The sequence below is a fragment of the Oryctolagus cuniculus genome, chromosome 1, assembly GCF_964237555.1.
Source record: "Oryctolagus cuniculus chromosome 1, mOryCun1.1, whole genome shotgun sequence".
Lineage (NCBI taxonomy): Eukaryota > Metazoa > Chordata > Mammalia > Lagomorpha > Leporidae > Oryctolagus > Oryctolagus cuniculus.
The window spans coordinates 44,036,970-44,053,049 of record NC_091432.1 but is presented as its reverse complement, the minus strand read 5'-3'; the positions used below and the strand labels follow the sequence as shown (position 1 = coordinate 44,053,049).

At 36.1% G+C, this 16,080-nt stretch overlaps 1 protein-coding gene across 10 annotated transcripts in view; it reads left to right on the top strand.

The window, feature by feature from the left end:
- Window positions 1-16,080, top strand: part of ANO5 (anoctamin 5) — a 118,039-nt gene that overhangs the window by 60,820 nt on the left and 41,139 nt on the right. For all 10 annotated transcript variants that reach the window (XR_011388012.1, XR_011388018.1, XM_051824971.2 and 7 more), the window contains 2 exons: window positions 5,029-5,142; window positions 7,663-7,778. Coding sequence is in view for 8 of the 10 variants with exons in the window: in XM_051824971.2 (XP_051680931.2) it covers window positions 5,029-5,142; window positions 7,663-7,778 (230 nt within the window). In the remaining 2 variants the exon portion in view is untranslated. The remainder of the gene's footprint in view (window positions 1-5,028; window positions 5,143-7,662; window positions 7,779-16,080) is intronic.

Below are 16,080 nucleotides of genomic sequence, written 5' to 3'. Positions count from 1 at the left end.
GTAGGCAACAAATAAATAGATCTTGTTTATTCATTCTTTCAGCCAGTCTGTATCATTTACTGAAAGTTGAGGCCATTTACATTAAAGATGACTTTTTTTTAAAAAAATTTATTTATTTATTTGAAAGGCAGAGTTACACAGAAAGAGAAGGAGAGGTAGAGAGAGAGAGTCTTCCATCCACTGTTTCACTCCCCAATTGGCTGCCTTGGCCAGAGCTGCAGTGATCTAAAGCCAGGAACTAGGAGCTTCTTCCAGGTCTCCCACGCAAGTACAGGGGCCCAAGGACTTTGTATCTTCTACGGCTTTCCCAGGCCACAGCAGAGAGCTGGATTGAAAGTTTAGCTGCTGAGACTTAAACCGGCACTCATATGGGATGCCGGCACTGCAGGTGGCAGCTTTACCTGCTATGCCACAGCTCCATCCCCGATCAAGGTGACTATTGATAATTAACAATTTGTCCCTGTCATTTGTGCATTAATATTCCTATTGTTTACTTTGGATTTTCTTTGTACCTTTACTTGGAGATTTTCTGCCTTCACATTCTTTAATATTGATGATCATATTTCTGTGTTTGCGTATAGCACATCCTTAAGCATCTTTTGTAAGGCTGGAAGAATGGTGACAAATTCTATTTTTAAGATTTATTTACTTATTTGAAAGTCAGAGGAACACTGAGAGAGAAGGAGAGACAGAGACAGAGGTCTTCCAAACCGCTGGTTCTCTTCCCAATTGGCCACAACAACCGGAGCTGCGCTAATCCGAAGCCAGGAGCCAGGATTTTCTTCCGGGTCTCCACGTGGGTGCAGGGGCCCAAGGACTTGAGCCAATTTGTACTGCTTTCCCTGGGCCATAAGAGAGCTGGATAGGAAGTGGAGCATCCTGTACTCAAACTGGCACCCATGTTGAATGCCGACACTGTGGGTGGCGGTTTTGTCTACTATGCCGCAGTGCCAACCCCAACAAATTCTTCCAATTTCTGTTTGTGGTAAAGAGTCTTTATTTACCCTTTATTCAAAAATCAGAACTTTGCTGGCTATAGTATTCTGGGTTGGCAGGTTTTTTTTTTTTTTTTTCTCTTAAACTTGCAAACTTGCACTATATCTCACCATTATCTCCTAGCCTATAGGGTTTCTGATGAGAAGTCCGGAGCCAGGGAGCTTCTTTCCAGGTCTCCCACATGGGGAACAAGTTCCCCGGGAGTTTGGGCCATCTTCCACTACTTTCCTGGTGCATTAGCAGGGGAGTGGAATGGAAGTGAAGCAGCCAGGACTTGAACCAGAGCTCACTTGGGATGCTGGCACCACCAGCTGCGGCTTAACCTGCTATGCTACAGCACTGGCCCTGATCATTTCCTTTGGTACAGTTGTTTCTAATTTTAATGTAATTCATGTTAATAAGTCTTTGTTTTATGAGTAATATGCTTGATCTTTACCTTGCCACCAAGGTCCTGCAGTTTATTTCCTGTGTTTTCTTCCAGACGTTTGCACTATTTTATTTTTCACATAGATTATTATCTTCCTGGAATTAATTTTGGTGCAAGGTACAATATAGAAGTCAGTTGTTTTCCCATGTATATAGTCAGTGACCTTCACCAATTATTGAAAACATTCAATTATTAATTTTTTCCTTTTTTAAAAAAAGTTTATTTATTTGAAAAGCAGAGTTATAGAGAGGCAGAGAGAGAAATCTTCCATCTGCTGGTTATCTCCCCAAATGGCTGCAATTGCCAGAGCTGAGCTAACTGAAGCCAGGAGCCAGGAGCTTCCTCCAGGGCTCCCACATGGGTGCAGGGGCCCACAGACTTGGGCCATCTTCTACTGCTTTCCCAGGTGCATTAGCAGGAAGGTGGATTCAGAAATGGAGTAGTCAAGACTTGAAACAATGCCCATATGAGATGCTGGCACTGCAAGCTGGGTCTTTAACTTACTGCCCCACAGCACTGTCCCCTGTTAATATTTTCTTTCACTGGCACCCTTGTCACAACTTAATTATGTAATATATATGTATTTTTACTTCTAGACTCAACCCTGATGCTTTGATTTCTTTGTCTAATTTTGTGTCACTTCTGACAATATTGAACTTTACCTGAGCTCTGTAGCCCAGAAACACAGGGACAGAGGAATCCTGCATGCTTCTCTTTCTCAGAAATAGTTTATTGCAAAGAACAATTCTTCCCAGATGACTTAGATAATACTCACCTTGCCAGTTTGACTTGAGAGCACTAATAGCCACATATTCATCCTAAATGCACCTGCTAATTGAAGTGTCCATCTTTGTTATTTAAATACCTTTATAAAAAATAAGACTTCTTATATCTCTGTGCTAAGAGCCAGGTACCCAGGCAAAACTTCTGCAGAGCCTGGGAGATTGGGATGCTTTCTTCATTGCTTAACTTCCAATGAAATGGCTCCAAAAGAACTTAAGGAAAAACTTTGATTTTTAAAGCAGGCGAGAATCCTATTGACTTTTTAAATAGGATTTTATATAGGTACATATATTACACGTACACTCATTTGTATGAATCTGAAAAGGATAGAAAAGAGTTTGTCACTACAATTTCTCTAATGGAAATGCTTCAAGGAAAGTGAGGTAGGGGAAATATCTTTCCCACACTTACCCTTACAATCTCACCTTTTTGTTATTTCAGACACACTCCCTCCAAATTTCCATTTTTGTTACAGAGGTGTTTAGCTGAAATATTTATCTTAATTGAACCATCAAAAGCAAGTATTTATTAACTGACTTGATCAATTTAATTAAGCTTGTCTCCTCCCACAAGAACCTGAACTTTGAACCTTCAGCCACCCAAAGTGGCATGCAGAATAGCTGCTCCTTAGCTCTCCTTACTTTGCCCTATAAAATAAATAGTACTCCAAAGAAAGATAGTCCCTGAAGCTTATTTTCTTTTTCCTATAAAAGAAGAGCTATTGATCTGGCACTGTGGTATAGTGAGTTAAGCGACCACTTCGAATACCTGGCATCTCATATCTGGGTTCTAGTTGGAGTCCCGGCTGCTCCTCTCCTGAACCTGGTTCCTGTTAATGTGTCTGGGAAGGTAGCAGATGGTGGTCCAAGTACTTAGGCCCCTGCCACTCCTGCGAGGAGACCAGGATGGAGTTGCTGGTTCTTCTCTTTGGCCTGGTCCAATCCAGTGGCTGCTACAGCCATTTAGGAATTGAACCTGAAGAAAGATCTTTGTCTGTCCTTTTCTCTGTTGCTATGCCTTTCTAATAAAGAAATCTTTGACAAAGGAAAGAAGGGAGGAAGGAAGGAAGCCTGTTTCCACCTGACCCCTCAAATGTTTGCATCTTATCAGAACATTTTTCTTATTCCAATAGTCTGCTGCCCCTTGTTGCAGTTTCCTTTTGAATAATTTCTCTTTGGTAAGTCCAGTTTTGTTTTCATTTAACAATACCATGCCTTACTTGCTATCATGGCTTTAAAATACATGTTAATATCTGGTTGAATAAATTTTTCCAGTTTGTCAATGCAGAGTTTTTATTTTGGTGAACCTTTCCCAAGGAAATTATTCAAAGTAAGTAAAATAGTTCATATTTATCACATTATCTATCAAAACTGAAATGCATAAATTGTGATTGATTTAAAAAGGTAGAATATTAAGTTTCCCTTAAAACAAATGACCAGATGATGATTCAAGGACAACCACCATACCACTCAACAGGCCTTAAATGATAAAATGTAAGAGAGAGAAATAAATGCTAAAAAGACTAGATTCGAGCCGGTGCTGTGGCATAGTGGATAAAGCCACCGCCTGCTATGCAGGCACTCCCATATGGGTGCCAGTTGGAGTCCCAGATGCTCCACTTCTGATCCAGCTCTCTGCTATGCCTGGGAAAGCAGCAGAAGATGGCCCAAGTACTTGGGCCCCTGCACTCGCATGGGAGACCTGGAAGAATCTCCTAGCTCCTGGCTTTGGATTGGTGCAGCTCTGGCCATTGCAGCCAATTGGGGAGTGAACCAGCAGATGGAAGACATCTCTTTCTCTGCCTCACCTTCTCTCTTTGTTTAACTCTGACCTTCAAATAAAAAAAAAAAATAAGTCTTTAAAAAAAGGACTAGATTCAGCAATCAAAAATGTAGAAATTCTGAAAAGTTGCTGGAAGGTAAAATATAGATGAAATTAAACTTACAAAAAGATAAGGGCAGAGGATACCAAATTTCAAATAATATGCAAAAGAAAAGTGATATAAAGATGTAAGTGGGTGCTGTTGTTGTGGGTTAGCAGGTTAAGCCACATCCTGTGTTGCTGGCATTCCATATGAGTGCCAGTTCAAATCCCAGTTGCCCCACTTCCAATCTAACTCCATGCTAATGTGGCTGGGAAATCAGTGGAAGATGACCCAAGTACTTGGACCCCTGCCATCAATGTAGGAGACCCAGATGAAGCTCCTGCCTTCAGCTTAGCCCAGCCCTGGCTGTTGCAGCCATTTGGGAAGTGAACTAGCAAATGGAAAAATTTCTCTCTCTCTCTGTCTCTCTCTCCTTCTCTATCTGAAAATCTGCATACCAAATAAATAAATCCTAAAACAGATATGGAAAAGGTTCTAAAGTGGTTGTAGCAATATGATCATCTAGAATTAGTAAATTCAACCAGAGAGATCAAATAAGGACTATATAAATCAGCAGTTTTATTAGTTTTAGAATTATTCAACACAGCCTAAATACCAATGCCACTCTATATTCTCCCAACTATACTGTTAGTAGAGATATTAGACATGAAGCTAAGACTATGGTAGGAATTCTGACACCAAAAATTTTCAAAGGAGCTTGAGAAAAGAGAAGCAAAATGAAATATGATCCATCTCCCCCTGCCCTCACCAAAGGAATGAGGAGCTCCCAGAACCAAGAGCTAAAATAGCTACAAACTCCATCTTACCCTGCACGCTACAGCTTCTCCCCAACTACAGAACCTTTATCTATAAAGTGGACATTGTCAAATTGTGATTGAATCAATGTGGGAAATGTAATGTTCTGAAATATGACAGTTCCTTTGCACTTATCTTGTAGGTTTACTATATTCTTTCACGGTGCCCTTTTGGCATAGAAGATGGGAAGAAAAGGTTTGGGATTGAAAGACTGCTAAATTCTAGCACTTACTTAGCTGCCTACCCCCTCCATGATGTAAGTATGGATTCAGTTTTTTAACACTGAACCCATTTCCTTTTTCCCATATTCACTGGTTGCTTTATCAAGAGGATAATCCTTTTGCTTCCCTTTTTATTTCAAAATGCTTAATTATCTTTCCTGTTGTGAAAATTCCTGAAGCCTCCATGGTTCTGAACTGAGAACTTTACCAGCTATACTGAAACACTCAGTGGATGCCTTTGGACATTGAAATTTCAAATGGAAATTCATACAAAAGCATTACGTTTGCACATGAATTTTCTTAAGAAACCATTTTGAAAATTGAAATCACATCAGAAGAACATTTTAGAACATAATATTTGGAAATTTCTATCTGAACCCATCAGATATTTCCTCATAAAATTTTGAAGCTGTAAAGGATTTAAATTATAGCCATTCGTGTATTCATTCATTGGATACCTAATTGGTTTCAGTTATATGTAAAACATTCTGTTATGTATTGTTGGACTACAACCATGAATCTGAATTTACAGACTACAAATTTTCTGGAAAAAAAGCATGTATACAACTGAAATACAAGCTAGAGACTTCAGACAATAAGATCAATTCTTACTAGTCACCATGACTCAGAAGAATTTTTTTTTTTTGGAGTGAAAAAAATCATTTTACAAAATATTGAGCTTTATAAATTCAACAAAGAAGTGACATTTCACATGATATACCCATTAAACCAAGCCTGAAAATGCTGCATGGCATCCAAGACTCTGCCTGGTGTCTGAGGGAGGTCTTTCCATTTGGATAATCAGTATTTAAATTTCACCAACTCTTGGCAGTAGAAATCATGTGGCTGATCCACTTCCATACATCATTTGGATCTTTTCTTTCTTTTGTTCCAGTACCTATACAAGGCTTTTTGATGCTGCAATCTCTTCAGACAGGCCTTCCTCAGAAATACAGAAGAAACAAAATATTTCCATTGAAACAAATAGCAGCCAAATCATTGCCCAAATTTTTGGAAGGTAGAATTGTTATAATAGTTTCCAAGACTTCAAAGCCAAAGTCTTTCTTAGGACTCAAATTATTATTCCAGCTTTTGTCTGTTAATCAATAATATTTAATTGACTCTAGGGTGATTGTCTTATTACTTTTGATATGTTTCCCATAAAGGTGGAGTAGAATTTTTCAAAATAAGTGACTGTTTTCAAAGGAGTGTAAATTCAGATACATGTAACTTAAGTGTTAGTGAAATCAAATATCCTCCTCCTTCCTCTAATGCCACCCCAAAAATACACACATTTTCCCCCTGGATCAAAAGAACTCATGGGGGATTATGATTATAAATAATTCCATTGGGTTAAAGCAGAGATATCTAAAGTAGTTTAATAAACACTTTACAACACATCTTTGTCGATCTTTCTTCACAAAAAGGCTCATCTCATTCTTCTTTGAAGATTTTGAATATTTTATGTTTATGTGTTTTTCGTGCAATGATTCTCTTCTTACTGTGCATGTCTCCTTACTATGGCTCTTTTCCTAAGCCAAAGTAATATGCTCAGTCACCAATAATTTTAATCTCTACATCTACATCTAACCTTTCATTAGACTGGAAATTTAATGTTACTGAACTGTCATTTGAGAAAGCTATAACTGAATGTTAATTTTACTTTTCTTTATTCTCTTCTTCTAAATGCAAGTTTAGGTATGGTACTTTCCTTCATGTGCTTTATAAAATCACTTTTATAACATACCTAAGTAGACTGCTTTTTTTTGTTGTTGTGTTTCTCATGATTCAGCAGAATCAGCTGCCGAAGAAGAAAAAAGTTAGAACTTGGATGATACAAAATCTTATGACTTACTATCTAGAGATTTTTACATATGCTAAATTTTAAACAATATTCATTCAACATTACCTTCAGCAGTTCACTTGTTTATAGGAATAGTGGTGAAAGAATGTGTTAAAAGACTCCTGTATACGTAGTACTTTGCTTGTTCTGCTTTTAAGGGACATTTATAAAAATAAACAATGGAGAAAGAACTCATGTATAAAACAATTCTGAAGCTCTTAAGTACTAAGGTTTGTTGTAGTATTTGAAGTTTGTTGGGAAATTGATATGAGTGATGGCCAGTGAGGACAGTACAGGAGACTCTTGCAATAACAGTGTGACTTTGGATTGATGTCGTAATTTTGCATGAGATTTAATTTTTCCATCTAAAAATAAGTCCTAGTCTATTTGTAATGACCCAGCAAGTTATATAATGATACAAATCTCTGAGCTGTGAATATCATATTCAGATTTGAGTAGAAAAGGGGCGTTCCGGGTCAAAGGAACAACTTCAATAAAGCCAAAGTCTGAAACTTTAACTTGTATTTTTAGATAACTCAGTGAGAACTTAGTAAATCTTTTATCATAATATAGAAAATCCTTTACATGCATGGAACCTACAACCTAAATATAAAAATGAAACTGAACATTTGTCTTGTTCACTAAATTTCTCACATTAACTTCACTGTTGTTTTTGCTTTGTCCTTTATGAACCCTCTCCTGGAATATTTAGGGCCAATATTGGAAGCCATCAGAACCTCCCAATCCTGTCAATGAAAGGTATACACTTCACCAGAACTGGGCACGTTTTTCCTTTTTTTACAAAGAACAACCTTTAGATTTGATAAGGTAAGTTTATTACACAGGAGTAGACCAACTTGATGATGTGAATTTTATTCACAATGGCATCACATTTTATATATATATATATATATATGTATGTGTGTGTGTGTGTGTGTGTGTGTTAGCTGCTATTTTTCACCTAGTACATTTTTACAACTTCTTGGTTTCCCATCTACACTGTTCATTAGTAATTCACTTGGGAACAGAATATTGTTGCCCAAATCTATGAAAGATAATATAGCATGGTGGTTTGGAGGGTATGCTTAAGCATTTAATAATCTGAATTCTAATCTAAGTTCTGCCTCTTAAAAGCTATATAAACTTGGTAAAGTTGCTTATTCACTATAAGGAAAATTTGTAAAGTGGGAATAACAACACTACTTTTGGGATTATTTGATCATTAAATGGGATAAATATATGTTTTAGCATAGGGCCTAGCAGTCAGTACTCAATGCATGCTAGATTCGTTTTTGTCCTAGGCTCTAGAAATTTAGAAGATAGGAGGATGGTTGTGTATGTAGGTATGTTCAAGTGTGTTGGTCTCAGCTGTAAAATACATTTGTTCTATGACCTCAATTCTTAGGACAGTGTTGTTAGCTAAGTGAGAAGATTATGGGTGCAGTCTTGTTTAAACATAACAATACCATGCTTACACAGGCTGTTAGGAGATTGTTGCTATGATTTTGGGAGATCTGCAATCAAATTGCAGATCCCTTGCTACTATAACCAGTTCTTTATACTTGATTTATGCTTTCTCTTCTAGACTTGCACAGAACCCTAGCAACCATTTTGTGAAACTGATTTTGATGAATCCATCAAATCCATTGAAATGTTATCTCAACAGTTAAGGCAAATGAAAGGAGAAATTTTAAAAAATACATTTAAGGCACCTAACCTGTTTAAGGCATCTAACCTAACTGGTGCTTTTTAAAATCATTATTCATGTTCTTTTTTGGACAGCTATTTTCTTGTTTCGAATAATTATAATTTAACCTGTTAAGTTAAAAAAAAGCACATTTATCAAAATAAGTTCAAGTAATAAAGAAATAGGCAAAGTTTTAAATGAAATCTCATCTCCATTGATCTCCACAGAAGTAACTACTTTTGATTGGTGTTATCCATTTGGTCACATTTTTGTGTGGATGCTTAAGAAAGCATACACAACTCCAGGTTTTCCCTGGAAGATTGACTTCTTTATTACCTTTTTTGGACTGAGATTTTTCCCTAATTGATATATTATTTTCTACCAATAAACAAAGATCAATCTCATATTTTTTCAGAGAATATAGAAATGCCTTATTAAGAATTTTCATAATTTATTCACTTTTCTATTGAAAAATATTAAGCTGTACTAAATTTTTCACTGTTGATAACAAGAATGGTTGCAGACATTTTACATACTCTTGGAATATATTTTCATAGAGTATTTTCAAAAAAATCAAAGTTGTCAGAATATTTTACATTGATTGAATATTTTACATTGATTGAATATTTTAATCTCACTGATTTTTCTCAACCTAGTCTGCTCTTGACACCCTCTATTGTATTTTTCATTTTTCATTTCCTTCACTGTGTTTTTCAGCACTAAGATTTCTATTCAATTTTTTATTTTCATTTGTCTATTAAGTTTGTCTAAAAAATTTGTTAATTTTCTTGAAGTTAATTGAATCTTCTTAAAACAGTTGATGCTAAATTCTTCATCATGCAGGTCATATACCTCCATCTCTTTAGGTTCATCCTCTGGCTCTTGATTTTGTCCATTTGATGATGTCATGTATCCTTGGTTGTTCTTAATCCTGGAGTCCATGTATCGATGTGTTTCCATTGACAGTGTAGGTGTTTATTTCTGTCATCATAATCTGGCTTTGTCTGAGATTGTCCTTCTACAATAGTGTTATCCAAGAATTCTAAGAATGATTTTTGTGTTCCCTAAGCCTGAGGCCACTGTTGTTATCTATTACAATGGTAGAAGGCACCCTAATCCTAGACGCATTGTGGCCAATATAGTCTCTTGTTCTATGAGGAGCTGGCACTGTGATGATGATCTGCTTCAGGGTTCTCAAATAGTGGGGTTGTTACCTGTGTACTGACAGATGTGTCATCCTCCATGTCTCTGGGAGGGATCATGTTGGATCATTAGATGGATATTTGAGATGTTTGTACTGATTTGAGTCCCTGACTGCAATGAGCCGGGACTGAGACTCACCATTGTAACAACTCCACGGCCAAGACCAAGATCCTTAGTCTTGTCTCTGGGTCACACATAGCTGTGTCTCCCAATGAATTCTTGGTTGATCAAGAATGATGTTGGATTGTGTTTGAGAAGAACTGTCACCAATTCCTAGAGCCATTTAAAGATCTAGTATGTGTTTGAGAGTAGAGAGTAAGCCAGCAGAGTCACTACTGGGTGTGTTTCTTCTTGGTTCTTTAGGCAGGCTAAACTGCTATCAGTCTGCAGATCAGAGAGACTATGGCCAAGATCTGGGACATTTGAGGAACAGATATTGACAACCTTGTCACAATGATGAGTCTGAAAATGGAAATGTCTCCCAGCAGGTCTTTGGTGTGTAGAATTGCTCCGAAGTCACAGCTGGGAGGACAAAATGGAGCTTCAGGTCTAATTCAGAATCTCCAATACAATCAGTGTTTACCTTTCCAAACTTGAAGTGCTAGTGAGGAAGACTCCTTGCAGTTTCCTATGTAGGTAGGGTACTTGTGTACTGCAAACTTCTCTCAAACTATAGCTGAGAGATCCTGGAGCTGACAGTCAAGGTCCTATGCAGAATTTCTTTGGGACAAAGGTCATCAAGCCCATCTGGGTGCATCTCCCAAGAATTCCTTATACAGCCAACATAACTATAGGACTATAATAAAGAGGGGCTGGGGCCAAGGCAGGGTTCCTACAGGATCTGCTATGTTTCAGAGGCAAGAATGCCTGCCCTTCTTGCTCAAGAGTAACTCTAATCCTTGTGAGTTGTACCATGCTGGACCCAGAGCTAAGTGCAGCTGGAGTTGAGTTACATGGTAACTTTTGGGTCCAAGGCTGGTGTTAATGTTGACAGCAGAAGAACCTGCCTGCTACTGCACATTACATACATGACTCTTCCAGGATCTCTTTGCAGATGGTTTTGGTTGCAGGCTGAAGATATAATGAGGTTATTGTGAAGAACTTCAGAGAAGGAACTGTTTCCAGTTTAGATCCTGGTAGCATGATTCACAGGTCTGAAGCCCAGGTACAGAACTTCACTCTGAAAAAGACTTCTTGCCTCTTACCTGAATCCAAAGACTCTCACAAAGAGTCTTTTGTTTGTGAATAGAGCAGAATATTGTTATTGTCGGCAGTATTACCAGGTGATCTCTTATTCCTCTATCTGGTGATGTCACTTTTGACTGCTACTCATTTTTGCAGCATCAATTGTATCTTCTAGTTCACTGATGAATTCTTTATTGGATTAGTTTGTTATTGATTCTCTAAGGCTACTGGGGTATACTTTCATGTCCTCTTTAAACAAAAATGTTTTATTTTTTCTTTATCAATTCTCATATATCTAATTATTTTCTCTTGGTTAACTATGTTGACTAATATCTCTAAAACATAGCAGTGGAGATAATGGGTAACCTTGTCTTATTCCTTATTTTGATAGAAATGTCTCCAGTGTGTCTTTATTAAGTAAGAAATTTCTCTTGTATATTCTTGTACTTGTTTCTTTCTTTTAAACTGATTTTTTTAACAGATTCATTTCTTGGAATTTATTGTTCTACCCTTTGAATGTGTAGCTTCTGTTTGTGTATGATTAATTTTTATGTCTGAAGATTTTTCTTAGATTGTACTCTTAAATGTGCTCATTTCCAATATTTTAATTACTTTTTGTAGTTTAATTTTATCCATGTTTAATCATTTTAGTCTGTATTCATTTCAAACAGTTTTTCTGTAATTTTTTATTTCTAAATCAAATTTTTCTTCTTTTGATATAGTTCTTATATAATTTTTTAAAAAAGACATTTATTTAGCATCATGATCAGACTATTCCATTTAGCAATCGATGGCATGTATGCCAAAAAAGAAAAGAAAAAAACTACATTAGAACCCTTTTTTGGGATGCTTTGCACTTTCCACAGAACAGAAACTAAAATAACCTGTTATACAATTTATAAGGTCCAGTAGTATTTTTGCATAGAGTAGTATCTAAACGTCTTCTTTGTAGCAGCTAGGCCTTGCCCTCATTGTGCTGGGCTGAGTTCACAAATCTGTTGTAACTTGTAGCATTGCTCACTTCACTGGCTCTCCTCTCCTGCTAAACTTTCTTTCCTGTTTTCTTCCTTTTTATATTTCTGGTGTTTTCTTCCTTACATCTGCAAGTGTCTTTTAAGAGTAGCAATTTAGTTTGTAAGTTTATTTTCATATCCTGCCTTACAACTAGTGCTATGAATGGCCAAGTCCCAACATGTGTTCAGTATTCTGGCATTCAGTTAGTTTCTTCTGTGGGTTATTTTATTTGTGTTTGTCTATGTTCACCATACTTTACATTTTCCCTCCAGAATTTCTTAATCATCTTTATACTACTCTAGCATCTCAGGTTGGTAGTACAATTGTTGGAACTGGGTGTGTTTATTAAAGGTAATTTGAAGATCCTTGTTTTCTCTGTCATTATATGAGGGTTTATATCAACTTCGTGTAATTTTATTTTTCTTTTTTATCTCATGGTTTTTAGGGAAGGTTTTATCAGGAAGCTTAATTAAAATTCAACTTATCTTTATAAAGGGAAAGACTTTGTTCATAAATGCTTAATTACAGTTCACACATTGCTTTAACTGAGAATTTGTTAAGCCTCGCTAGTTTTCAGGTAAGGTGTTGAGACTACAGAGAAAAATCAAAACATAATTTCCTAGCAGCAAATTGTTTGTAGGCACACTCATAAATGCGTAATAGTTATAACACAGTGATACTCATAAATATCAGCAACACACATACATAAAGCACCTGTCTTTAAGAAAACCTCAGGGAAATCTCCACAGTACTTGTTCTTGAGCTGTCTTGAAAGATAAGTTGCAGGACACTAAGGAAGAAGTTAGTTAAGAATATATCATGCAAAAAGAACAAGCAAATATCAATAGGACAGAAAAGTTGCTTGCTATGCATTTAGTCCTTTATGTCATAGTGGCAGCAAGAGAGATGAGAATATTTGCCACGAAAAAGAATCATGAAGAACAATGCTAAGGTAGAAGGAAAAGAACACTGCTCAATTTTGCTTTAGAAACCTCACTCTTATTAGAAACAAAGAAGGTAAATTGGAATGATGGAAGACTGAAGTCATGTTAGTAAGGATGCTGTTAACATTGCCCAATGAAAACTGAAGACATTCCCTCAAGGCACTGGTAACAGGAAGAGGAAACTATGGATTACTAAAAGGTTAGGACAGAGTATATGAGACCTAATGGATGATTGGATATCGGGAATAAGAAAAGGAAAAGAGAATATGACTTTTGGTGCTTAGGAAGAGATATAATATAGGAATTTGAATTCCTGGATTTCACACAATTCATATTATCACTTTACTGATCTTCAATTCCATATCCAAATACTTGTATTTTTCCTACTCTTTTTCACTGATCATTTTGCTGTGTTAGATAATTTTTTAATGGGCATATCAGGGCTGTTATCACTGGCATATCAGTTTTCAATTTCATATATGCTTTATCATCCCTTTTTTCTGTTCTAATTTAATAGCGCCATTTAATGTCACTCATTTTATTTATCTCCATGCTTACAAATAAAATTGATATACTGCTGCTACCTACTAAAAAGCTTCAAGTAAGTGTATTTACAGTGAATTTAATGGTGATGTAATAGTGCCAAGATAATATAGTTAACTTTCTCAGATATCAATGAATTCACTACAAAAGTGAATCCTTTTAGAAGAATTGTTTGCATTTGTTGATTTATTTCTTAAGACTGTACTCAATTCAATCATTGTTCTTTTGATTATTGACTATTTATCAGACTAAGTAGTATAACCTGGAAATAAACAATTTAGGCTATTCCCTTCACACACATCACAAGCAATTTTACAGAATCCCTTTCACCTCTCAGATACTGTGATAGATAGATAGATTTGTAGGGCAACAAATGACTTTAGCATCTAGTAAGTAAAATTAACAGATTAAGAAAAACCATGGATATAAAAATATATGGCAACATACTCAAAAGAAAGGATTCTCCTTGAGTCTTTGTATGGCATTACATATTATTAAATTCTTCTGATCCTGTTATGAACACTAATATAGTTTAAGTAAACATATGCTAAATGTTATTTCAATACTCTATGTATTTTTATCACAATAGCAAATTGAAGATATATTTCTTGCTTCTGCCCTCTTAAAGGTGGTTTATTTGTTAATCTGTTTTCTGTTAAATTCCCAAAGTCTAAAGTAAAATAATTTCTAAACTTAGTAAAATGATTTCTACACTTTCACATATAATAAACATTCTTATGATTTTGGCTAACAAATACTCAGCAATTTATCTTTTGGAGAATGTTTTTTAGGTAGCATACAAGTTCATTTACCCTATGAATACCTAAAGAAATAGTGATGGCAAATTAACAAGAGAATATAATAGCATTATAATTTAATTTTAAGTTTATACCTATGTGGAAATCAAACAAGAGAAAATAATGTAAAAGCTCTTATTGTCACTGAAAAGAATGAAAGATGATGGTATAAGCAGGAAGATGCTCATTTAATTAGTAAAGACTTGAAAACTGAAGAATGACTCAAGAAAACTAATGTTGAATATGAAAAATATACGTAAAAATCTACTTATTTGGAAATGTTTATAATATTTTTAAACTTGTACCAGATTTGCATTATTTTTAAGCATGTAGGAAATTTTCATTTAATATTAAACACATTCTTGGAATTATATAACATGCTATTGGAACCTAGCAGGATTCTGTCTGGCTCAGAAATCTTAGCAAGACTTACAGGTTTGGTGAGGTGAAGTCTGTACAAATAACAAAAAGGAATAACCTGGTTAAAATACAGCAACCGCAAAAGCTGGATTTCTGAGGCAGATATTTTCAGGTTGCTGAGTCTTAGGCCAAGTAATTTCTCTACCTTCCAACTCTGTATAGCAGGAATGGGGCTACATATTTTATGGGAATTAGTCACTTTGAAATCCTTGTTTGTGCTCTCCTGTGTGGCAATTCTATATACATCCATTGCAGATCTTAACTTGGAGGAAGATGGAAATTTGTGGATATGATGTGGTCAGAATACAAAAGAAAGTACATGCAAAGTATATGAATTACACTTTGATTTGTTAATTGCTAGAGGTTACATTACAGAATAGTCTGTAGTTTACTTAAAAACATTTAAGCTGTTTTTAAAATTCAAGTTACTCCAATTGTCTTATTTAAAATTTAAATTCCAGGCTGGTGCAGCTGCTCAATAGGCTAATCCTCCGCCTAGCGGCGCCGGAACACCGGGTTCTAGTCCCGGTCGGGGTGCCGGATGCTGTCCTGGTTGCCCCTCTTCCAGGCCAGCTCTCTGCTGTGGCCCGGGAGTGCAGTGGAGGATGGCCCGGGTCCTTGGGCCCTGCACTCCATGGGAGACCAGGATAAGTACCTGGCTCCTGCCTTAGGATCAGCATGCCTGACTGCAGCGTGCCGGCCGTGGCAGCCATTGGAGGGTGAACCACTGGCAAAGGAAGACCTTTCTCTCTGTCTCTCTCTCTCTCACTGTCCACTCTGCCTGTAAAAAAAAAAAAAAAAAAAAAAAAAATTTTTAAAAATTTAAATTCCATTAAAGCACCTTTATAGTTTTTATTTTTTCTTTTTAAATTTTTATTACTATAAACAGATTTCATGTATTTCATAGATAAAATTTAAGAATATAATGATACTTGCTAACTTCCCCTCTCCTCCTTCATTTTTTTTAGTTTTTTTTTTTAACTTACGCAATGACATACTTTCGATTAACGTTGTATTCATAGACTTAATGCCCCCACTAAATAAAGAGTTCAAGTAAACAGTAGAAAGACCACTCTTCTGCAGATATATAGTAAAGGACTGTAAACAAGTCACATGTTAATTTCACTCATATACATTAAAGTTTTGTTTTCTGTTTATTTGCTTTAATGCAGCTTCTTATTTCTATGTGCTATTCCTTTTAGTCCTTACCCTAATCCTTACACTAGGAATAAACATATAAGGTTTATCATGTGTGTCATGATGCGGAAACTGAAGTTTAAGAGGCTTTAGTAACTTTACAAAAATTACATGGCTAGAAAGCAATGGAACCAAACTTA